The 23,563-nt window shown below is 46.0% G+C and overlaps 1 protein-coding gene across 1 annotated transcript; it reads right to left on the bottom strand.

Moving 5' to 3' along the window:
- Position 1: 1 nt before the first annotated feature.
- Positions 2-22,263, bottom strand: LOC147261477 (uncharacterized). The gene is made up of 47 exons (XM_086205079.1): positions 22,242-22,263; positions 21,933-21,997; positions 21,816-21,837; positions 21,005-21,265; positions 20,647-20,913; positions 20,285-20,554; positions 19,043-19,303; positions 18,114-18,374; positions 17,386-17,646; positions 17,041-17,301; positions 16,686-16,946; positions 16,300-16,563; positions 15,952-16,212; positions 15,561-15,818; positions 14,945-15,211; positions 14,605-14,862; positions 14,248-14,511; positions 13,906-14,166; positions 13,568-13,825; positions 11,697-11,957; positions 11,356-11,613; positions 11,007-11,276; positions 10,668-10,925; positions 10,276-10,536; positions 9,946-10,206; positions 9,602-9,862; positions 9,247-9,501; positions 8,897-9,163; positions 8,531-8,791; positions 7,585-7,842; positions 7,217-7,483; positions 6,878-7,135; positions 6,538-6,804; positions 5,794-6,051; positions 5,450-5,710; positions 5,093-5,350; positions 4,746-5,006; positions 3,475-3,732; positions 3,135-3,398; positions 2,758-3,018; positions 2,414-2,683; positions 2,067-2,327; positions 1,726-1,986; positions 1,360-1,650; positions 590-826; positions 445-498; positions 2-285 (listed from the first exon to the last, which is right to left on the bottom strand). Exons 1-47 carry the CDS (start codon positions 22,261-22,263, stop codon positions 2-4), a joined length of 11,445 nt encoding a protein of 3,814 aa, XP_086061205.1.
- Positions 22,264-23,563: the final 1,300 nt, after the last annotated feature.

A 23,563-nucleotide genomic window follows, 5' to 3' on the forward strand; every position in this document is an offset into this window, starting at 1 on the left:
CCTACTGGGGGAGCCCCTGTCCGGTCCGCACACACACAGGGTCCGACTCTGGTCCGCTGGCGTCCTCGTTCCTGGCCAGTACCGTGAAGCAGTAAGAGGAGCGGGGGCTCAGGTTGGTGAGCATGACGCTCTCTCCGTAAACTGTCAGTTCCTGAGGTGTGCTGGAACTGCCCTGCTGGCTGATCACCAGGCTGTAATAAGAGGCGGCGCCTACTTTGGACCACTCAACGAAAATGACTGATGAGATGGCCTGAGTGACAGCCAGCACGGGAGCTGAGAGGCCTCCTGGGAATAACAAGACACACTATTAAGGTGTGGATGACACTTTTATATCAAATACAGAGACCAAAATCTGACAAGTGACATATTCATAATGTATCCCTGTCAAGTTATTCAGTTCTACAAATCGTACTGTTTTTCTCTGTTTCAAACGATGCAACTCACCATTCTGTGTCATTTGTTCACTGAGATCTCTTCTCCTGCGGTCCTGTGTTACCACTAAAGAAAAACATCAGCGCATCAAATTAAGACCTACAAAACAATTTGAATAACCAGAAACGGTTGTGGCCCCGCGCTCATCAACTCTCACCCTGGGTGACGTTTGTTCCTTCGCTCTCTCCGGCTGAGTTGCTGGCTGTGATCACCAGGCTGGTGAAGGAGACGTCAGATAGGGAGCAGGATGAGCCTGCAGTGCTGCACAGCTGAGAATCGGGGGAAACCTTGGCGTCATACACGGTGTACGCGGTGGCAAACACCGACGCAGCCCAGGAAACTGTGGTGAAGGAGCTGTTTGTACTGTACACCGCACCTGCTGGTGGGCACGGAGCTGGGTGGAGAAAAATGAGAGCGTCAAAAAAACCATTATAGTATTTGATACATTTTCTAAATATATAAATGACAGTTAAGTAATCAAGTATTAAACAATAGATATTTGTGTTTACTTAGAATTTGACCCAGCTAATCGGCTTCATCAGACCCTTATATAAACATAAAACATGAAATAAAATACAATATAAACAATGTATACATATTTATACATAAATATACGCTTTAAAGAAGTGTACTCTATAAATTTGATGTGTCGTTACAGGAAGGGAGCAGGCGGAACCCCTGTGATTATGGATTGAAGAGCAGCCGTTAATAACATTATTCTGTCCCTCACCTTCTTATTTCATTACTTCAAATTAGCATCTGATATTTGTATTTTTGCATTTGTGACTTATTAACTGAAGAATTGTGCAAGACATAAGTGTCAAGTGTCTGTAGTCCTCGTGTCTTTGGTCTCTGCCTGAGGAAGATGTCAAATCGTTCAGTATGAAAGCCGTTAGGAAGGTTTCTCTTGCCGGGAGTGTCATCTACCTGTTGTGTCAGTGAGAGTTTGGGAGGATTCGCTGGTACCAGCAGTGTTTCTACTCTCCACTGTAGCAGAGTAGGATGAACCGCAGGGCAGGGGAATCTCAAAGAACGTCATGTTTGTCCAGTAAGACGAGACCTCAAACTGGGCCTGGTTGTCTCCCAGAAGGCTTCCTGTTAACTTCAGCAGGTACTCGGTGTCCCTGCAGGTTATCTGTGTCCAGCTGAAGTGCATCACCTGGATCTCCATCTGCATTGGGAGCAGCTGCACCTGAACAGCCTCTGGAGGGCAGGGAGCTGAGAAAAGAAGAGAAGAGAAGGGGAGTCGATGCATCAACTCTAGACTTGATCTCTAAAAAAATCTCTGCATACCTGCTCCACTCTGCACTGGTTCACTGAGGGAGCTGTTGCATGTCCCATCTGACGCCTGGACGGAGAAATTATAAATAGTTCCACAATCAAGACCCTCGATGGTGCAGGTTGGATCTGTGCTGTGGCAATACAGCATGTTGCCATTCCCAGCCTGGGCAAAGCCATAGTAGCCTACAGCATTATCAGAGGGCGTCCAGGAGAGCAGGGCAGACTGGTTGTTACACCAGAATGTAACTGAGAGCCCCTCTGGCTCGCAGGGACCTGAGAAACATTGAGGAATCAAGTCAGGTCTCTTGAACGTTACTCATCCTGTGTGCCTTTTCTAATTCAAGCAAACAAACCTGTGTTGAGTGAGGCGGTCTGACTGGGTTCGCTGGAGCAGTTCTCGTGGCTAGCAGTCACGATGACTGTATACTGCTGGTCACAGTGCATCTCTGACAAGCTGCAGTTACTGGATGTGGCGTTGCAGGTATGCACGCGACCATCTGCAGCCGTCGCAACAACATGGTAGGTTTCAGCAACCGGAGAGGCGGTCCATGAGACCAGGGCAGCATTGGTCTCACAGGAGGCTGCAACCATCACATCCCTGGGTGGACACGGTTCTGTGAAAAGTCAAATTGGAATCAGAAGATTTGGCAAAATAATCTGTAAGCGTGTTCTCAAAGGTGTTGTGAATGTAAGCGTGTACCCATGCTAATCCTGAACGGTGGACTTCTCATACTGCTGCAGCTGTCTGATGATGCAGCCACTATGACGGTGTAATGGAGGTCACATCGTGCTCCTGTCAAGGTGCAGTTGGTGCCGGTGTTGTTGCAGGACAGGAGGGTTCGGTCACTGGCTTCAGCTGTGACAGTGTACACAGTGTTGCCCTCGCTGCCCTCCATGATCTCCCACACCACGAGGATGGAGGAGTTGTGACACTGAGGGACAGCAGCGATGCTAGAGAGGTAGCAGGGGGCTGAGGAGGAGACGGTCATTAATGACAACAGTTTAGAACAACAATGAAGAATCTTTGGCTTCATGATCTATTACCCGTCTCCCAGCTGAAGGTGGCGCTGGGCAGACTGTCACACTGGCTGTTTTCAGCAACAACATGGAAGTTATACAGTACACCACATGCCAGGTCCTCCACCTCACAGGTAGAGTTGGAAGTAGTGCAGTTGTGTTTGTTGTCCTCTCCACCCACAGCTGAGACGGTGTAGCTGTCAGCTCCTGCAGCAGCCTGCCACGTGATCCAGGCAGAGTTGGTCACACAGTCAATATGGCCGCTGATGTCCTGAGGCTGACAGGGAGCTGTAGAGGAGGCAGAGTGACACTAGTGATTGGATGGATGGATGGGTGGGTGCATGGATGGGTGGGTGCATGGATGGATGGATGGGTGGATTGAATGGCTTTTACAGTTTCTGTACCTGACTGAAGGCTGAGGCTCAGACTGGGGTGGCTGTAGCAGTCGCCTCTGACAGAGACGACATGAGTAGTGAAGGTGTTTCCGCACGTCAGATTACTGATGGAACAGGAAGTGTCTGAGGTGTTGCATGACTCGCTGCTTCTTCCGCTGTCCCCAGTTACTGACACCAAAAAGTAGTCTGTTTCTCTGACGGCATCCCAAGAAACTGTCATGTTGCCTGACAAACAGTTGATCTGTGCGCTCACATTCTCAGGTGGGCAGGGGCCTGATAGTAGAAACAGGAGCTGATTAATCAGCATCAAACGCCAGCGTGAAAATCAAGCGAGTGTAATGTGTCTCACCTGAGTTGAACATCAGACCCTGGCTGGGGACACTGGAACAGGTGTCATCCATGGCCATCACATCAACTGTGTAGTTGCTGCCGCATGTCAGGTTGTCAAGGTTACAACTGAGGTTGGACGTCTGGCAACTGATGTTGCCATGACGACTATAGGCCATCACAGTGTACTGTACAGCACCTCGACTGGCAGACCAGGACACCGCAGCCGTGTCATTGGCACAGTCCATCACCACTGAGACGTTAGTGGGGACACATGGCACTGCAGAGAAGAGGTGACACACAACAGGACAGTGCAACTGTAAGAGCTGCATGATGGATAAATAAATAAATGAATAAATAAATGAATAAATAAATAAACAAGTATCCATCCGTCCATCCATCTATATTCTTCCGCTTATCCTGTTAAGGGTCATGGGGGGGGTGGAGCCTATCCCAGCAGCCTTCAGGTGAGAGGCGGGGTTCACCCTGGACAGGTCACCAGTCCATCACAGGGCCAACACATAGAGACAGACAACCATTCACACTCACAGTCACACCTACGGTCAATTTAGAGGATCAATTTAAATAAATAAATAAATATAATCTGGACTCAGTCACTCTAAAACAACCCCCCCCCCCGCCCCTTTTAAATGTTGTTTCAGCCACGTAGCCACAGAGAACACTAAACATTATTGGTGACAAGAAAATCTATGAATTACATATGAAGAACTACGATTCATTCTTGAACAACCTGTACCTGAGAAACTTGAAAACTACATTTGGAATGTCTAGAATAAATCCCTAAACTGGCATCATGCACTAAGACAATGAGGAAACTGCTGTGATCAAACTCTTTCCCAGGCACAGTCTGTCACACATTTGTGCATCAGTTGACAGTTACGCATGAAATCTCTAAAAATATCTTCATGTGCCTCCTGCAGTACTCCTAACACTCCCATCTGGATGACTATGCACAAAATAGTTGACATAAAGAACAGTGTATTCAGGAGAAGTACTGGAAACAATGCTGGATATGTCCTCATTTTATTAACTACACAAGTTTTTAGAACTGCTGTTTTATAGCATAAATGACCACATGACCATTTTCAATTGCTTCTAAATTCAGAAATCAATATGTTTACACATTTTTTGCTATATAAGAATGTCTTTTTCCCCTCTTAAAACTTGTCTCTGTTCCACTTCTTTGGCTTTTGCATACAGAGTAAACAGACAAGAATGGGTTACAGGAACATACATGCTTTGTTAATGTTATTATTGCTATGTTACCCTCACCTGACTGCAGACTGGTGGTCATGCTGGAGGTGGCGTTACACTGCTGGTTGGAAGCTGTGACCGACACAGAGAAGTTGAGTCCACAGGATGGACTTGGGATGCTGCATTTATTAGTGTCAGACATGCACAGTTGTGAGGGGCTGCCGTCAGTCTCCATGTTGGCGGTGTAATAGTCTGTCCCGTTACTGGCCTGCCAGGTTACCATGACGATGCCAGAGAGACAGTCCTGCATGGTGGAGACTCCTTCAGGAGGGCACGGCCCTGAACATAAAGACATGGTTCAGTTTACCCCTCAGAGCTTAATTCTATTATTGTATTGTTTCTCATGTAAGAGGTGTAGAACCTACATGTCTGGATGGGGGCGGGTGAGCTGGGGGTGCCAGGACAGTGCTGGCTGTGAGGCGTGACTGTGAGGCTGTAGTTTTGTCCACAGATGAGGTCAGAGAAGTGGGCTGTGGTGTCATTAGTGGTCAGCCCAACTGATGTGTTCCCTGCCTCAGCGGAGACCACGAACGACTCTGCTCCGTTACTGATATCCCAGTTCAAAGAGACCACTCTGATGTCACAGTTCACAGAGGGAACTACATTCTGGATGGAACAGGGGTCTGAAAAGAAAAAAAACAAAAAAAACAAGACGCAAGATCAGGAACTCCAGCTTGATAGCTGCATCATTCAAATCAGTTTTCTTGACAAAAAGTAAATACCTGTGTGGATGACAGAGCTGTTGCTGGGCAGGCTGGTGCAGTTCTCATCTTTGGCGCTCACCACGACAGCGTACTGCTCCCCACAGTGCAGGTTGTCCCAGGTGCAGGAGGTGGTGTTGGTGAGACACTGGTATGTGTGTCCGTCAGGCCCAGTGGCCACAGCGACGTATGCCTCAGCGCCATCACTGGCCCCCCAGCTGACAGATCCCAGGCCAAATTCACACTGTACGTAGGTGGTGACATCACGGGGGATACACGGAGCTGCAGATGGAGCGTGGATGAGTGCACATGCAGAGAAAAGCAACACTTGTAAAGTACAGGCAAACTGTGGTGGAAGATCGTACTCGTGGAGAAGAAGGCGGGGCTGCTCGGGATGCTGTCACACACGCTGCCCCGTCCTTGTACTGTGACAGAGTAGTTCTGTCCACAGGGTAGAGCTGCTGATAGGAGTGTCTCTGTTGTATTGTAGCTCTCCACGTATCCGAGGCTTCCTGTGGCCGTCACTAGGTAATTCTCTACCCCGCTCGCTTGGTGCCAGGCGAGCTGGACCTCCTCCCTCTGACAGACGGCCTGAGCAGAAACAATCCCTGGTGGGCAGGGCTCTGAGACACAGAGAAGAGGGACAGGGGAGAGAGAAACTGTTAGAATCAGGGCGAGTCACGCTAGAAGAACAAAATGAAGAGTCTAATCAAGAACTGATCATATTAGTGGACGAATCCTTTTGTGGATTGTGCAAAAAAAAAATCAAATAAATGTGAGGATTTTTTTTTTTTTTACATTCCAAGTTTGAATATTGGATATTGAATGGCATTTGTAGACATTTAAAGACTTTGAAGGCGGGATTACGAGATCTGTCCAACTTCCATCTGACGTTTTCAATTAAACAATTGAAGAAGTATTCAGAACATTCTTTAAAATGACGCAGAACTCACTAACTTTTCTTCCCGTAAGCTCCTTTGACTTGAAATGAAAAGGTCAAAGTGTGTCCCACATAAATGTAGTGACTTAAAAGACTCAAGTACTCACAGGGCAGTAATAGTAAATGTATTTTCCACCACAAGAAACACTTAAACATGAAACTGCAGTACCTGTCTGGATGAAGACGGTACTACTAGCCTGGCTGCTGCAGCAGCCTCCACTCTGTGCTTTAACAGTAAAGTTGTATGTTTCCCCGCAGTCCAGACCAGGGAACTGACAGGAAGAGCCTGTCGAGTTACACTGGAACTCATCCCCTCCTGATGCAGTGACGGCGCTTCCTATGTAAAGTTCAACTTCAGCCCTGTTTTCCCAGGACAGGACAGCAGTCTGGGACCCGCACCGCAGATCCACAGCCACTCTCTGAGGGGGGCACAGACCTGAGGAGAAGAATCAAACCTTGAATAAATGACTTGACAGCTGCTACATGTGAGGATTTTAGCTCAAACTCACGTGTGGTGAGGTTCGCAGGCACTGGTGCAGTGAGGCTGCACTGTGTGTTGCTGGCGGTGAGCGTGAGATTGTAGGTTTCCCCGCAACTTAAACCCGTCACATTACAGCCATTCTGCTGAGTTTCACACAGGGTGTGATGCCATCTGCTGGCTGTCAGGGAAAAGTTAGCTGTGCCATAAGTAGCATTCCAGAACACTTCTGCCACGCCATCAGAGTGGCAGTCAACCTTGACCTCTACCTCCGAGGGCAGACATGGAGCTGGGAAAACAGTTGGTGTGAGTTAGGACATGCTCGTGGAGCTCCATTGATATTTGAAGTGAACGTATCTCTATCTGTTACCTGATGTGAGATAGATGCCTTCACTGTCAGAGCTGTTGAACTGCTGTCCCAAAGCTGTGACCCAAATGTTGTACACGCTACCACAGTTCAGTCCTGAAGCCACACAGCTGGTATCTGTGTGTCCACCACCACAGGAAGCATAGGAGCCACTCTGGTCAACAAATAAGGCACTATAGCCCACAGCCAGCTTGCTTGGCTCCCAGGACACTGTTGCTGTAAGTTCTTCACACGCCATACTGGCCTGAACGTTGGCAGGCGGGCAGGGCTCTGAACAACAACAACAACAACGACGACAAAATAAACATACGCTTTTATGCAAAACTGATATTTTATGTGCCATAAAATAGTTGAGAGAAGTTACTGCTGACCTGTCATCATATGGTGAGTGTCAGATGTTGCCATGTGGCTGCAGGCCAGATTCTCTGCAGTCACAGTGACATTGTAGATCTCACTGCACTGAAAACCGGTCAAGGTGCAGTGGGTGCCGGTGGCGTTACAGGTGACTGTTGCACCCTGGTCAGTCACAGCTCGGACCGAGTACAACGAGGCACCTTTGCTAGCATCCCACTGCACCAGAGCATTGGTCAGATTGAAGAGTATGGAGAGATTCATGGGGACACAGGGCACTGGAGGGAGGAAGAATGACATTCCCACATGGGGATGAATAAAGTATCTATCTATCTATCTATCTATCTATCTATCTATCTATCTATCTATCTATCTATCTATCCATCTAGATGGATAGATAGATAGATAGATAGATAGATAGATAGATAGATAGATATTATCATGTATACATTTAATAACATTCTCTCAAAAATTCCAAAGATATTGTGTTCTGATGAGGTAACAGTGCCCTTTAGTCACCAAAATCAAAAGTCCTGCTGGAAGTCTGTGAAAAAATTTGAAAAATTCTCTCAAAGCGATTCACAGATATTGTATCTATGTGAGGTCACGTTCACTTTCGACCAGCAAAATCTTCAATTCATCCTCAGGTTCCAGTGGATTCTGTGACTGAATTTAAAAAAAAATAAAAAATTCCCCGAAGGAATTTCAGAGATATCAAATTTACAAGAATGGCACAAATTCTGAACACATATGAGGGTAAAGTAGCTTTCACTTCTGACCACAAAATTTTTTCGGTTCATCCTTGAATCCCAGTGAACGTTTGAGCAAAACCTGAAGAAATTTCCTAAGAATCCGGTATTTGAAAAATGTATGGATGGAAAGCTGGATAGACTACCTGAAAACATAGCGGGGAAGAACAAAAATAAGGTTTTGCACATGAGATGGAGTATCTATGTGTGACTGTACCTGCGGTGAGGTTTCCTGCCATTTGGCCAGTGCTGTTGCAGGTTTCTCCCAGTGACTTTACAGTGACATTATATTCCTCTCCACACTGCAGGGAGCCCAGCTGACAGTTGGTGTGGTTGGTGGTGCATGTGGCCGTGTGGCCTGATGAAGAAGTAATCTCAGCCGTGTATGACGTTACTTCGGCGCCGAGTTGCCAGGATATGGTAGCAAAGCGACTCTCACAGTCTAGAATGGCTTCAATTCCGCCTGGAGGGCAGGGGCCTGAGGGATGTAGAAGAATATGACTCGTTTACAGAGTTGAAAGAGTTTAAATAATGATCCACTAAACTGTCAGATGAAGCGAATTAGTAATGTTTCAAACGTTACCTGCCATGAGATAGATGACGGTGCTGTCAGAGCTGTTGTACTGCTGCCCCAGAGCTGTGACCCAGACGTGATATTCACCACCACAGTCCAGTCCTGGGACAACACAGCTGGTATCTGTGTGTGCACCAGCACAGGAAGCGTAGTGACCGGTCTGGTCCTGCATGTAGGCAATATAACCTACAGCCAGCCCACTTTGCTCCCAGGAAACAGTTGCTGTTAGTTCTTCACACATCATAGTGGCCTGAATGTTGGTGGGTGGGCAGGGCTCTGAAAAGAAAAAAGAAAAACGTGAGGGGAAAAAAAAACCCGTGTATATTCAGTGTGTTTTCAAATCTGGTCAGGTAACACACCTGTCATGAGCAGGTTGACCTCAGACGCCAAACTGTCACAATCCTGGTTGTGAGCTGTCACAGTGACGTTGTACATCTGACTACACTGCAGACCGTGGAGGGCGCAGCTGGTGTTGGTGGTGGTACATGAGACCGTGAGGCCCTGCTCTGTCACAGCCTGGACAGTGTAGGATCTCGCACCAGTCGCTGCGGCCCACATCACCTGGGTGTTGCTCATATTGTAGTAGACAGAGAGATTCATGGGGACACAGGGCTCTGGTGGGAGAAAGAGGGCAGAGTTTAGTTTTGTTCATCAACATGCCTCTGGTGATCTTGCATGAAAACAGGAGATAAAGAATCGAGAAGGTTTGTGCACCTGTAGCGAGCCAGGTGGGGGCACTAGACGGACCGGAGCAGCCGGTATGCATCGCCTCCACCACGACTGAGTATTCCTGTCCACAGACCAGGGTGTTCAGGGTGCAGGATGTGCCTATCTCACTGCAGGAGGAGCTGTGTCCATTGATAGAGGTGGCCTGGACGCTGTAGGCTGATGCTGCAGCAGCAGTACTCCAGCTGACCAGAGCTTCACGTGTGGTGCAGTTCATTGCAGTGGACACATTGTTGGGAGGACATGGAGCTGGAGACCCCAAGAGAGGAAGAGATGCGGTGATACTGAGACAGAAATCCTTAAATTGACTAAGAGTAACTGACTAAGTGTACCAGTGAGCTTCTCCATGGTGTTGCTCATCTGGCTCATGCAGACGCTGGTGTGTCCCATCACAGTGAAGGTGTAGAGTTGACCACAGCTCAGGTCCAGGAAGGAGCAGCTGCTGTCAGTGGAGTCACAGGTGGAGTTGACACCTGAAGCAGAGGTGGCCTGGACGGTGTAGTTCTGATTGGTGCTCATATTGTTCCACCTCACTGTCAAGATGTTGGAGCTGCAGTTCAGCTCCACTGAAGTGTTTTCTGCTTTACAAGGAGCTACAGAGAGATGGCTGTCAGAATAAGTCACTGTTTAAGGGATCCAAATTATGAACCAGTAACACTCACCTGACGGAATCTTATAGTTAGAACCGGTGATGATGTCGCAGTGAATGGAGGACGAGGTGACGGCCACCTCGTAGACTTGGCCACACTGCAGATCACTGATGGAGCAGGAGTTGGATGTGGAGTTACAGGAAGATCTGTGTGGGCCAGGGCTGATAGCCCAGGCGGTGTAGTGATCTGAGCCTGGGTTCAGTCCCCAACTCACGTTCATCTTGTTGGTTTCACAGTCTAACACTGCCACAACGTCTTCAGGGAGACAGGGGGCTAAAGCAGAGAGGGGGAATAGGGAGGGTGAGCTCATGAGTACATTAATACACCACCTCCCAGGATCAGTCCTCCACACTCTGATTGAGACGGGAATATTTTGGTAGGATCTGAACTGTGTCATCCCTTACCAGAGTCAAACTGAATATCAGCGTGTTCTGTGCTGTTGCAGCTCTCTGTGGAGGCCACCAGCATAGCAGAGTACGAGCGGCCACAGTCAAGTGTGACAGTGCAGGAGGTGCTGTTGGAGGAACAAGATGCAATGTGGCCATGCTCCCCCGTCACCTGGATGGTGTATAAACCTGCCTCGCTGCTTTCAGCCCAGGAGAAATGGCCTTTGTTTGTCCCGCAATCCACATGAGCAGTGAAGTTTGTGGGCTGGCAAGGGGCTGAAAGTGGAAGAAAACGTTATCTTTTGATTTTATTACTGCACCGTATCATGCAGGTGTTGCCACAGAGACACATCCTACCTGTGCTCATCTCAACGGGTGCACTGTAGCTGCCATGACAAGGTTCGTCCTGTGCTGCGATGCTGAAAGCATATTTCTGGCCACACTGCAGGTCAGCCAGAGTGTGTGAGGTATTAGAAGTCAAGTATTCTGAAGGAGGGACCATGCTGCCAATTTTCTCCTTTAGTATGATGTATTCAGCCCCAGGTACTGGACTCTGATCCCACATGAGGGTCAATGTACCAGTGTCACAGTTGACCTGGCCCGTCAAGTTAGAGGGTGGACATGGAGCTGAGGATGATACATTGAGTAGTTGACACTTCTGTAAGCAGACACATCTTCTAAATATCCTAAAAACTCATCTCGTCACCTGCTCGAACTTCTGCAGCGGCGCTCAGCTGGCTCCTGCAGCCCCGGTCCACAGTCACAACAGTGACAGCGTAGGTTTCCCCACAGTGGAGGTCAGTGAAACTGCACGAGCTTGAGGAGTTTGAGCGGCAGGTGCGAGTGTGTCCATCATCTGAAGTCGCTGTTGCTATGTACATTTCTGCCCCTGTCACGCCGGACCAAGAGACAGAGCTGCCTTTGCAAGCTGGAGATGTTGTGACGTTACTGGGAGGACAAAGACCTGGAGAAAAAGGAGTGGGACAATGATGACATGTTATTTTTCTCTCAAATGTCGCAGACGTCCAGCTTCATGATGCTCTTCACCTGCTCTGAAACTGTAGCCTGCGCTTGGCTGTCCGGTGCAGTCCTCAGAAATAGGTGTGACTGTGATTTCATATGTTTCACCACAGTGGATGTCTACCAGTTGACAGCTGGTAGTGTTGGTGTGGCAGTGGCGTGTGTGTCCATCCTGGCCCGTCCCAGTCACATTATATCCTACAGCAATGGGGTTTCCTACCCAGGACACCAGAGCCGAGTCATTCAGACACACCAGCGTGGCGTTGATGTCCTCTGGAGCACACGGGACTGGAGAGTAACAAGGAAAATGATTGAACAGGAAATAAAAACACACAGGACATTGGTTTTAGAGAAGCACCCATTAATTGATAGTTTTTGGCATTATGGGAAAAAAACATAATCTCCTACCTAGTTTATACCAATGTCCCATCTGTTATTGTAGAGAAAAATAGCTAGTAACATTAACATTAACTAAGTTTAGCTTTGCAGAAAGACTGAAGAAAGATAACTAATTCCCTATATCTCATTTATTCAATTTGTTCAAGGACTGAGTAGAAATAATAGTTCTTGTTGCAAGTTTTTAATGTGTCTTAAAAAGTAAAATAAAATATGTCATTCATGTGATAATTCACCCCAAAAATGTATTTTGTGCTATGAGAAAGAGTCAGATGGTTCAACTGAATGCACCTGCTGGTTCTGCCCAAGTGATGAAGCAGGTGGGCGATAATGAGTTTGTTTGTTTGTTTGTTTTTAATCTCAAATTAAAGTTTTTGTTGATTCCTGTTGATTCCATGTGGCTGAATAAAGAAGATGTGGATGATACCCAATAATGCAGAGTTACCAGAGTTTGTTAACAGATGTTTTGCCATTTGTAGTTAATGGGGCCCCGTTAACTTCTAACTAAATAGATTTTTTTTCAGCATTCTGGAGACATAAAGAAGAAAGGCAGAGTTGGAAAAATGTCTTTGTTGAGCTCAAGGCATCTATTTGTAAGTACTCGAAAGGCAAAAACCCTTTCAGGGGACATCACTCTTTATGTGCAGGAGGTGGACAGGTTTCTATCATTTCAACCCACAGTTCTTGTTAAGAAAAATATTTCAATTTTTTCACAAAATGTCAGTCTAAAGCAACATTATACAGTATTTTAAGCATCAATACGCCTTTTCAACATCATTTGAGTTTACACTGAAGTCACTTTTGAGAAGTAAAATAATGCCTATTTTATTATTCCATTGTGCTCAAAACATCTTCTTTGGAACTGTTGCAACAAAATGAGACTGTGTTCACAACAGGTTGGTTTGAATGCCCAATTTTTGCTATTGAAACTCAGTTCATGGGTTGTGAAACACTGTACACACAAGAGTGTAACAAAAGAGTGCTCTGCCCATCTTTTCAACAGATTTGAATGTCAGTGTCCTGTATTTCAGTAGTTACACCAGCAGAGGCCACTGCTGCTCAGCATTACTGCATAATGTAACTTTAATTCTCCTTTTTTTCAGTGTCTGTGCAATCCATGAGATCTTTGTGGTGTATTTTTAAATATGATAAAATTAGGGTGTGCACGATGGTGCAGTGGTCAGCACTGTTCCCTCACAGCAAGAAGGTTCTGAATTCGAGTCCCGGTTCCAGCACAGGATCTTTCTGTGTGGAATCTCCGTGTTCTCCCTGTTCCTGTGTGGGTTCTCTCTGGTACTCCAGCTTCCTCCCACAGTCCAAAGACATCAAGAGGGGACGAGGCTGATTGACACTCTAAATTGACCGTAGGCGTGGCTGTGAGTGTGAATGGTTGTCTGTCTCTATGTGTTGGTCCTGTGATGGACTGGTGACCTGTCCAGGTCCCCGTGATCCTGAACAGGATAAGTGGAAGTAAAGGGATAGAATAAAATCAGGAGGTTCACCTGTTTTGAGGATTTCACTGCCACTCGGGGTGCTGTTGCACTGTGCCCCCTCAGCCTGGACCGTGACATTGACATCCAAACCACAAGGTAGATGATGGATTGCACAGCTGGTATTTTTAGTCACACAGCTATCCAGAAAGCCTTCTCCAGATACCTGAGCCAGGAAGCCAAGACTTCCAGCACTGTCAGACCAGTTTATGACTACTGTGCTGGTGCCACAGTTGTACTGCTTTGATATAATAGATGGGGGGCAGGGAGCTGAAAAGAAATCATATTAAAAAATAAGATTCCTCTTTCTTATTGGTTACTCTAACAGACCTCTAGAATCCTCTACACACCCGTGCTAATGCTGGCGCTGGGTCCAGGTGGACTGTCACACTGGTTACCCTGAGCAGTGATGGTGGCCGTGTAGGTTTCCCCGCACAGAAGACCTGTTAGTGTGCATGTCGTAGTAGATGAATTGCACCAAACTACGTGTCCACTTGTAGCTGTCGCATTAACTATGTAACCTGTGGCATCAGTCATTGGCATCCATGACAGAGAGGAGGATCTGGTACCACAAACCAGAGTGGTGTTGTGGATGGAAGGAGAGCAAGGAGCTGGGAGGGCGAGAAGAAAATTTGGGTTAGTCTTTGTTCAAACAGCAACATTCTTGAAAGTGACTTCCTCATCTCTCCTGCCTGTCATCAGGACTGTCATGGTGCCTCCAGTGCTGTTACAGCTAGCATCCTCAGCCAGCACAGTCAGGTTGTATACTTTCCCACATTGCAACCCATTCAGCTGACAGGAAGTTGTACTGCTTCTGCAGAACATGGACTGCTGCGAGCCGCGGTCTTGAGCGAGTACTGTGTATGCTGCAACACCGGGAGCAGCGTCCCAGGACACCATGGCCGCATCTGTGCCACACTGGAGGGCAGCGTTCACATTGACAGGATCACACGGTCCTGGAGGAAGAGACAGACTGAGCAAATGTGTCGCATGACTAATTCAGGCTAACATGTCTGAGCTAAAATGAATTACAATCATGCAGACGCTACCTGTCGTTACAGCCGCTAGACTGGGAGCGCTGCTGCAGTGGCTGTCCTGGGATGTTACTGAGATGTTGTACTGACTGGCACATTGTAGGCCACTGAAAGAGCATGTGAGGCTGGATGAAGAGCAGGTTTCAGAGAAGCCACCGGGACCTGTCACTGACGCCGTGTAGGTGGTTGCCCCAAGAGAGGCGTTCCAGAAGGCTTGAAGAGAGTTTGTGCCACAGTCCATCTCTGCTCTTAAACTCTGAGGACCACAGGGTCCTGGGGGAAGATGTCACAGTGAGTGAAATCTGTTGCTATTGTAAGAAAATATTTAAATATACTAGAATATTCTATGTTCTACCTGTCTGCACAACTTGTGGGATACTGTATGGCCCGCTGCAACTGCCAGAGTGAGCTCGAACTGAGACATTATACATCTTTCCACACTGAAGTCCACTCAGACGACAACTGGCACCATCAGTGTGGCAGCTCGTTGGACTTGTGGCTCCATCCAGCAGCAGGGCAGTAACGCTGTAGTTGAGGGCAGCAGAAGCACTGCTCCAGCTGACCATCACGTCACTGGAGCCACAGACCACGGTGGTGCTGACGTTAACTGGAGGACATGGCACTAACAGAGGAAATGATTGACAGCGTGCATCAGAGGGTGGAGCTGTAATTTAATGTGTGAAACTAGGAACCTACAGGTATTTCATTTCAATACACATTCCTCATCACGCTATATCCAACTATATCAAAAAACGCTTGTTTGTTCTCAAACTCAATGATGTCCTCTTCAGGACCCTTTCCCAAAACTGTCTGAGAGAGTTTATATTATGAATTAAATACCTTGCCTGAGTTACTTTTGGTTCACGCATTCATGTGAAAATTTTAACATAAATAACAGAGATGCTGAGCTAAAGTCAGCTGTAAGTAGAAATCAAGAGAAACAGCGACACTCAAACGATGTCTCTCAGTACCTGGCTGTTGTCTGAAGGGGGCGCTGTTGCTGCTGACACAGGTGCCGTCAGTGGCAGTCACGAGAATGTCATAGGACTGGTCACAAGCCAGATTAGTCAGTGTACAGTTGGGATTGGTGCTGTCGCAGTTGATTTTCTCTTCAGAGCTGGTGGCTGTCACAGCGTAGCTCACAGCATTCGGACTGAGGTCCCAGGACACCTGAGCCGTGCCAGTGCCGCAGTTCAGCTGGCTGGAGACGTTAGAGGGAGCACATGGCTCTGGAGGAGCAAATAAGTGAATAACTCACTGACTATGACATCTTTATGAATGAGGCTGGGATTTCAGTTTAACAGAAATGGTCACGGTGTCGGCTTTTACTGCCAGTGATGGCGGCGGTTGGTGCTGCCTTACCTGTGTACAGCTGGACTGTGTGGCTCTGTTCACCAGCGCAGTTGTCATCTGCTCCTGAGACACCGATGATATACGCCTCCCCACATAGGAGTCCAGAGAAGCTGCAGGATGTTTCATTGGTGGTGCACTCGGATCTGTGACCGGCGCTGCTCATGGCAACTGCAGTGTAGTATTTAGCACTTGAGCTGGCCATCCAGGACACTGGCACTGGATCAGGGTTACATGTGTGTACAGCAGTAATATTGGTGGGAGGACATGGCACTGAGGGGAAAGGGACAGAGATGAAGGTTTAGGACCACATTTAGGAAAATGCCCTCTGCTGTATCCTTAAAAATCTTTGTCTCTCACATGTTTGTACGATAACCTCTGCACTCGGTAGACTGAAGCACGTCCCTGTGATGGAGGCCACTGTCACCATGTACGAGGATCCACATTCCAACCCCCAGTACGTGCATTCTGTGTCTGTAGAGTTTGTACAGTGATGGGGCTGACTCATTCCTCTGGAAATGGTGGTGGTGTAGTTCTCTGCAGGAACAGAGATGTTCCAGGTGACCCTCAGCTGGCCGGTAACGCAGGTCACACTGGCCTGAACATCCTCTGGGCCACACGGCACTAAAGGACGTAGACAGAGAAATCAACAGTTATTTTTAGGTGAAAAGTCCCGAATCCATTCTTTGGAGTAGCTTGAAATGTGGTTTTAGATCCGAGATTCCATGAGCTCATAGGTGCAGTACCTGAGTCCATGCTGATGGATGAGGACGTGGACGGGCAGTTCCCATCATTATAGGTGACCGTGACACTGTATGTCTTTCCACAGGGCAGCGAGGTGATTTTACAGTTGTTAACATCGTTGCTGGTGCAGTTGAGTTGAGCTCCATTCTGATCCTCGATGGTTGCGGTGTAGAGGCCTGTTGGCTGATTGTTCTGCCAGACTATCAGAGCATGGTTGGCGTCACAGTCTCTGAACGCTTCGACGTCGGTTGGAGGACAAGGGGCTGGACAAAAACGCAGAGGGAGTACAAGGTCGTACAGATTAGAAGGAGATGAATCCTCAGTATACTCTCAGTCTACTCCAACCCTCTGACCAACCTGTCCTAAAGGTGACCTCCTCGCTCGCCGAGCTGTTACACTTGAAATTAGAGCTGATTACTGTGGCAGTGTAATTCTGTCCACATCTCAGACCTTCCATCAGGCAGGTGGTGCTCATTGAATTGCAGCTGTATGAATTTCCCTCTGAATCCTGAGCGAGTGCGATGTAAAATATAGCACCGATGCTCGTCGTCCAGTTAACGCTTGCCGAATCTTGGCTGCAGTCCACAGATGCTGACACATTGGTGGGGATGCAGGGAACTGGAGGGAGAATGTTTTTTAGTCCCAAACCTGTTATATCATATTATATATTTTATTTATTTAAAAAAAAAAATCATCACGTACCCGTCTGAGCCACTTCTCCCAGAACTTTGTTAGTGGAGCAGATGTCATTGGAGGCCACAATCCAAACACTGAGGTGCTCTCCACATGGTACACCAGTGACGGCGCAGCTGGTGGAGGAGGAGGTGCAGTTGTAGGTTTCTCCAGTGTTCCCCTGTGCTTCTACAGTGTAGGACAGAGCTCCAGGGGCCGAGTCCCAGGTTGTGATCAGTGTTTCAGTGTGGCATTCTGCCGCTGTCTTTACATTCGTGGGGCGGCATGGAGCTGGTGGAAAGAGGAGCAGTAGTTCACAACTGGGAAAGTTGAGGTTTTATTTATATTACATTAAACATTTCTGTCTGTTTCTGCCTAATTATAAAATATAACTTCCTGAACAAGCTGGGCAAAACTGGCTTTAGCGAAACATGAGCAGACGTTTATCTGGCACTATTTCCAGCAGAGGTTTGGAACACAATCCATTCTTGAATTAAATAGTAAAAAGAAATTGAATCACAGGACTTTGGATGCATTTATAGCAGTTTTTTTTTTTGTCAAGAACTACTTCAAGAACACCTGCTAATGACATTAATGTTGGCCTTTTCATTGGAACTGAAAAATATTAAGATATAAGAGTATCACCGGACTAAATCTTGAAGTAGAAGTTAGAAATTATTTTCATTATATCATGGGAATTGTCTAAATCTGTCCTTCTCAAAGAGGAAAAATTTGAAAAAAAATCAACTCTCACTCACAGGTCCGTACAAACTCAGGCTGGCTGACTTCACTGTCACACTCGGAGCTGACGGCGTACACGGTGTAAGCGTAGAACTGACCGCAGCCTGTGTTAGTGAAATAACACGTGTTGTCTTGTGTCCTGCATTCGGTCTCTTTGCCAGTGTTGTCCACAGCCGTGGCCACGTAGTAATGAGTGTTATTGGTAGGCTGCCAGTTGAAGACGATCACATTGCTGGAGCAGTCATAAATGGTGTGAGGATCAGCGGGAGCACAGGGCACTGGAGACATGAGGTGCTGAATTAGACTTTACAGCACAATAAACACAGAAATGAAGGTAAAAGGTGGTCGAAAGAAATTTACCAAATATTGCTGAATTAGATAAAAAGAGATTTAAAAAAAAACACTGTGTGGCAGATTTTATAATCCACACTTGGGATAAAAGTATTTAAAAACTTCTGAAAGTCCCTGAGTAACCTGAGATTTGAATCCTTTGTCATTTGAATCTGTCACTATATTCAAACTGGTGTGCGTGCAAGACACTAGATCATTTCCTGGGTTTGTGTGTGTGTGTGTGTGTGTGTCTCCCTCACCTTTTCACTTTCTAGACGGATAATATAGCTGACCTTTGATATAACAGCTTCCTTTCAACAGACTGTAAAGAGTTTTAAACACGCTGGTGTTGGATGGCTTATGTTGGAGAGGCTAATGAGAGGGTAGGTTTCACTGCTCAGCATGAGTAAATGGAAAAGCATAGAATAGGAGGCGCCTGGACAGCTTCCCAAAGGGCTGACTTATGGTGAAAGTTACTGATATACGTCCATTAGTGGAACTGTGTGACAGTAAGAGACACCTCAGGTAAAATTAGAAGGTGTGTCAATGCATGTGGGAATCAAGGATGAGCTGCCAGGAAATGTGGAGCTGCTGCACATGAGCGTCGCGTCCCCACCTGTGTCAAACACGGCGGAGGTGTTGGACTTGCTCTCACAGTCGTCAGAGATGGCTGTCACATGGACATTGTACTTCTCGCCACATTTGAGCATGGTGATCTGGCAGCTGGTGGAGTCAGAGGTACAGTTCCGTTCTTCGCCCGTGTCATCGCGAGCTGTGGCCCTGTACATGTTGGCCCCGAACACCAAATCCCACGTGACCGTCACCATGCCGCTGGAGCAGCTGTAGTCCACAGAAATGCTCGTCACTGGGTTTATGGCTGATGAAGGAGAGTTTCAAAGTGTCAAGAGATGGCACACTATTAGTTTCCTTTAACTGTAACACCTTGATACGTGTTTCTACAATGTTCAGTGTCCATGTTCTGTGGGTCTGCCACACATGAGGCCATAAATTATTCAATACCATAGACTCTTACATGCTGTTTGTCTCTGATGGTGTTCCAACAGAATCTCATGGCCTTTCGTGATGGCATCGCCTTCTGACAGATTCATTAAGAACGCGATGCCATTTATGTGATGCGGACACGATTCGCCGTGAAGTTGGTCGATACATCACACAACAGTTTAATTCTTAATATAGTCGCTATTTATGGAGGTAAGCTATTGTTGCAACACAGTCAGTCATTTCCATTGAGGGTTAGGGTCAGTCGTGAACACATCACATGCATCAGGTCATATTGGTGACGGCATCACGTCGTTGATTAATCGATCAGAACATGATGCCGTCACGGTAGGCCATGAGACTGGGTTGGGTTGGGTGTTCCATGTTCCAAAATCCCCCAAAAATTAAATAGCAATTTGTTGATGCAACGTGAAGCATCCATGTGTGGTATCAAGATGTAACCTAATGTGGCTGTCGAAGGAGATGAAGCCGTGTCTTTGACGTTAAATCCTGTGAGTCTTTACACCACTAATTATGATACTGAGTTAGTGAATCACTGTCCAATTTGGAGTTCAATAGACAAGGAAGCAGGAAAGGATGTAGATAAATCATTCAGCGATGAGTTAGACAGGATCGTGAGACAGAAAAGTGTGTCAGCACTGTGTATATTCTGTATGGCTCAAAAAAAAGTTGGCAATCGTAAAAATACCAAACTTGAGCTTCAAAGTCAGCATACAAAAACCAGTGGATGATGTCACTTTGCTATGTCCACCTCCTCTATGAAAGGAGGAGGTTACCACTTCTACACTGATTTTGTGTTGCCATAAACAAAGACAATAGACAGCAGCCTATTACTCACTGGAGGTGGTGTGTGTAACACTGGCAGCCTCCCCAGGTGCTAAGAAGACGTTGACTGATGATACTCCCACCGTGTAGCTGGAGCAGGGCTCCAGGTTAGCGATATCCATAGATGTGCTTGAAGTGTTCCTGATGATCGGGGCGTTGCTTTGATTGTCGTTGTCACTCACGGTCACTTGATAAAGCAGGACTTTATTTACAGAATCCCACGTGACTCGAGCTGTGCTCTTTCCCGTTGGTACAATAGTCACACCAGTTGGTGGCTGCACCACTTTTAGGGACAAAATACAGGCGTTAATGAGTGCTCATTTAATGAGTGAATCCCCTTGAACTGAGTCAAATCAGCATCTTGTGTGCACTTACACGTGGTGATTGTCCTTATTGTACTTCTAGCACCCCTCCCAGCTGCGTTGGAGGAGTAAACGTAGCAGTTGTAAACTGTAGCAGGAGTCAGGCCGTCCACTTGTCCACTCAGGGTCGTGAAGGTCTGATTGTACCTATTTGCAGGAAAACTAAATAACTCCTCCACAATTAAGATGTAATGCTCCGCTCCGATCACGCTGGACCACTCAAACTTTATCGACGTACTTGAAATAGCTTTGGAAAAGGTGATCTGAGATGTTGCAGGCACTGTGGAGATGTAAGATATTACTTTTTAATATCATCAACCAAAGGAGATCTGCTTTATTTAAGTGGATACTTTGAAATTTTCGATTTTTACCTGTCAGGGTAATTTCAGTGTCTGTGCACACAAGAGTGTAAAACTCAAAGACTTCGAGCTTGACCTCATAGACGCGTCCGGGTCTTAACCCTTGAATCAGCCTCTGTGTGCTGGGTGCAGGCTGCATCACCATCACTGGGGCGATACTGGTGGAGTTCACCACTCGCATCTCCAGTAAATACACGGAAGCTCCAGCGTAGCTGCTCCATTCCACGTTCAGAGAGGAAGCGGAAGGAGATGTCACTGACACAATATCACATTCTAAAAAAAAACAAAAACAAGAGAGACACAAATTATTTATGTATTTTCATTCAGTGAGGTTTTTAAAGTACTGTATTACGCAATATTCAAATATGGAACTTGATTTGACCGAAACTAATAAAAAAAAAAGCAATATTTGAATTGCTTTTGTTGTTGTTTAAACATAATGAGGAAATACAACTTCAACTCAAATTTCATAGATTATACATGTTTAAATTGTGTGATATTCATAAAACAAACTCATATCACAAATCATTGGAATATTTGTGTGATATGAATTTCTTAATAAATACTGAAGTATTTGTCTGGACTTTAAAGATTTTTCCAGTACAGTTGACGTTTCAGTATTAAAGGGTGAACGTGGAGGTAAACAATGAATGTCCACAAAAACTGATGCATCAAATGATATTAACTGACAGATATTGATGATGAGAAGATTAAATGCAGCTGCTTTCAAATGATTCACCAAAAAAAAAAAAAAAAAAATTCAATGTACAGCTCGTTTTGGGGGGGGGGGATAATGAAATAAGGGTCTTCTTTCTCCACTCACCTGTGGCAAAAACACGTTTCATCTAAAAAGAAAACCAGAGGAAGAAAAAGTCAATTAATTACATCATTACACAACAATTCTGTAATGTGGATTTACAAATAAACTCAGTACAGTTACCTGTACGACAGACAGGAGAATGACTGAAAAAAATGTCCACATCTTGTCCAGGCTTATTGTCAGGGCTTCAATACGTTACATCTGTTCTTGGTTTCTGAACACAGCAGATGATCTGAAACCTTGGACAAGATGAGTGTGGTAGATCAACTCCATGGGAACCAATCAGGACTTCCAAAAAAGAGGACAGGTGGATGCCTGTGGGCTTCTTGTCATCATGAGAAGGAAACACTGTATGTGGCAGGTCAGGTAGAGGTGGGGGATGGGGGGTGGGGGGGGGGGGGGCTTTTCAATCCTTCACCCCATCTTTACAAACAAAACGCACTTCCTCCATGTTCGTGGAATATTTCAGGATATTTTAATTGTCTCTTAATGTCTTTACGGGAACCTGCTTGAAAAGATGAGCCGCAATATTCATTAGGGAAGGGGAAGAAAAGGAGGGATTTATTTTCTTGAAGGTTCTATGTCTTTGATGCGGCTGCCTGGTATACAAACAGGATATTCCTGCAGTAATATAATATGGTCCTTTTTATGTGACATGCTGAGTGACTGGAAGGTGAATCTGTCTAAGTCCTAGTCCTACATCCATCTGGAGCTGATGTCATTTGTCTTGGGATCAGCCAGTTTTGTATCATGTCTGGCCTATTAGAACTTATTGGCTAACAATACGCTCAGATTAACAGATAAAAACAAGGAGTCATATCCTTTTGGAAGCTGATGTGTTGATGGTTTGTTCAAATCAAATTGGTCCAGTTTTCTTTTCATTCAAGCTGTAGCCTATGAATCAGGTCTGCAGAAAAGCAGCAGGAAGGTCTCTGTACAGGATGATAAAAACTACAACTTACCCTGTATTCCTGTTGCTGCATGTGACAGTTACATTATTGCAATTCTGAGGATTTTAAGAAATTCACTCGATATAGAAAGACACTGAAGAAACACAGACCTAAACCAATGTGCATATAACATGTAATGAAAATGAGAAATGCCCCAAATTTAATAGGCTCTTCCTTGGCCCACGTTAAGAACCTCCACAGGGTTTCATTAAAATTAGCATTGCAGGGTTTGCATAACCCTGCTGACAGTCATGAGGTTCCTGGCAGATGTAATGGAGCACACCAGGAGACAACACAGAGAAACATAAGAACAATAATAATGTTGGAACATATATACATACATATATATATACACAGTATATATATATATATATATATATATATATATGTTCCACTGCTTTGTCAGGAAACACACTGAGCCGTATACTGTATAGATGTCTTAAAAAGACTAAACACAGACACTCCACAGTAAGATAATTGAATCATAACATAATTACCAGCTAAAACATTGGATTTCCTATTCACAATATGCACAGTCTCAATTCTAAGCTTCTGTATGTTGGGCTTTAGGTGTTACATAAATGAATGTGATACGTCGTCGCATGTTGCAGTGTGTAAAGGCTTTGACAAAGAGACATGCTGACAATAGGCCCCCCCCCCCCCCCAAGAAATCTTGCTACTTTTGTTTGTCTCTCTCATGATGTGTCATTGTTAGCGTGTGTGGTTGACCTGGCCTTTGGCATGCAGATCATGATGCTGAAATGTATCTACCCCTGTGTTGAGTAGCATGTGTCTGCCACA

This window comes from Aulostomus chinensis, chromosome 5 (genome assembly GCF_037954235.1).
Source record: "Aulostomus chinensis isolate RoL2024-O1b breed Wild chromosome 5, RoL_Achi_v1.0, whole genome shotgun sequence".
Classification (NCBI taxonomy): Eukaryota; Metazoa; Chordata; class Actinopteri; order Syngnathiformes; family Aulostomidae; genus Aulostomus; species Aulostomus chinensis.

Bases quoted from the DNA above. Each gene is read 5' to 3' on its own strand.
- LOC147261477 (XM_086205079.1), bottom strand. From the start codon at position 22,263: ATGGAGGAAGTGCGTTTTGTTT. The intron at 20,555-20,646 runs GTAAGTGCACAC...TGTCCCTAAAAG, and splicing joins AATAAGGACAATCACCACGT to TGGTGCAGCCACCAACTGGT. The intron at 18,375-19,042 runs GTGGGGACGCGA...TCATGTCTCCAG, and splicing joins CTCCGCCGTGTTTGACACAG to TGCCCTGTGCTCCCGCTGAT.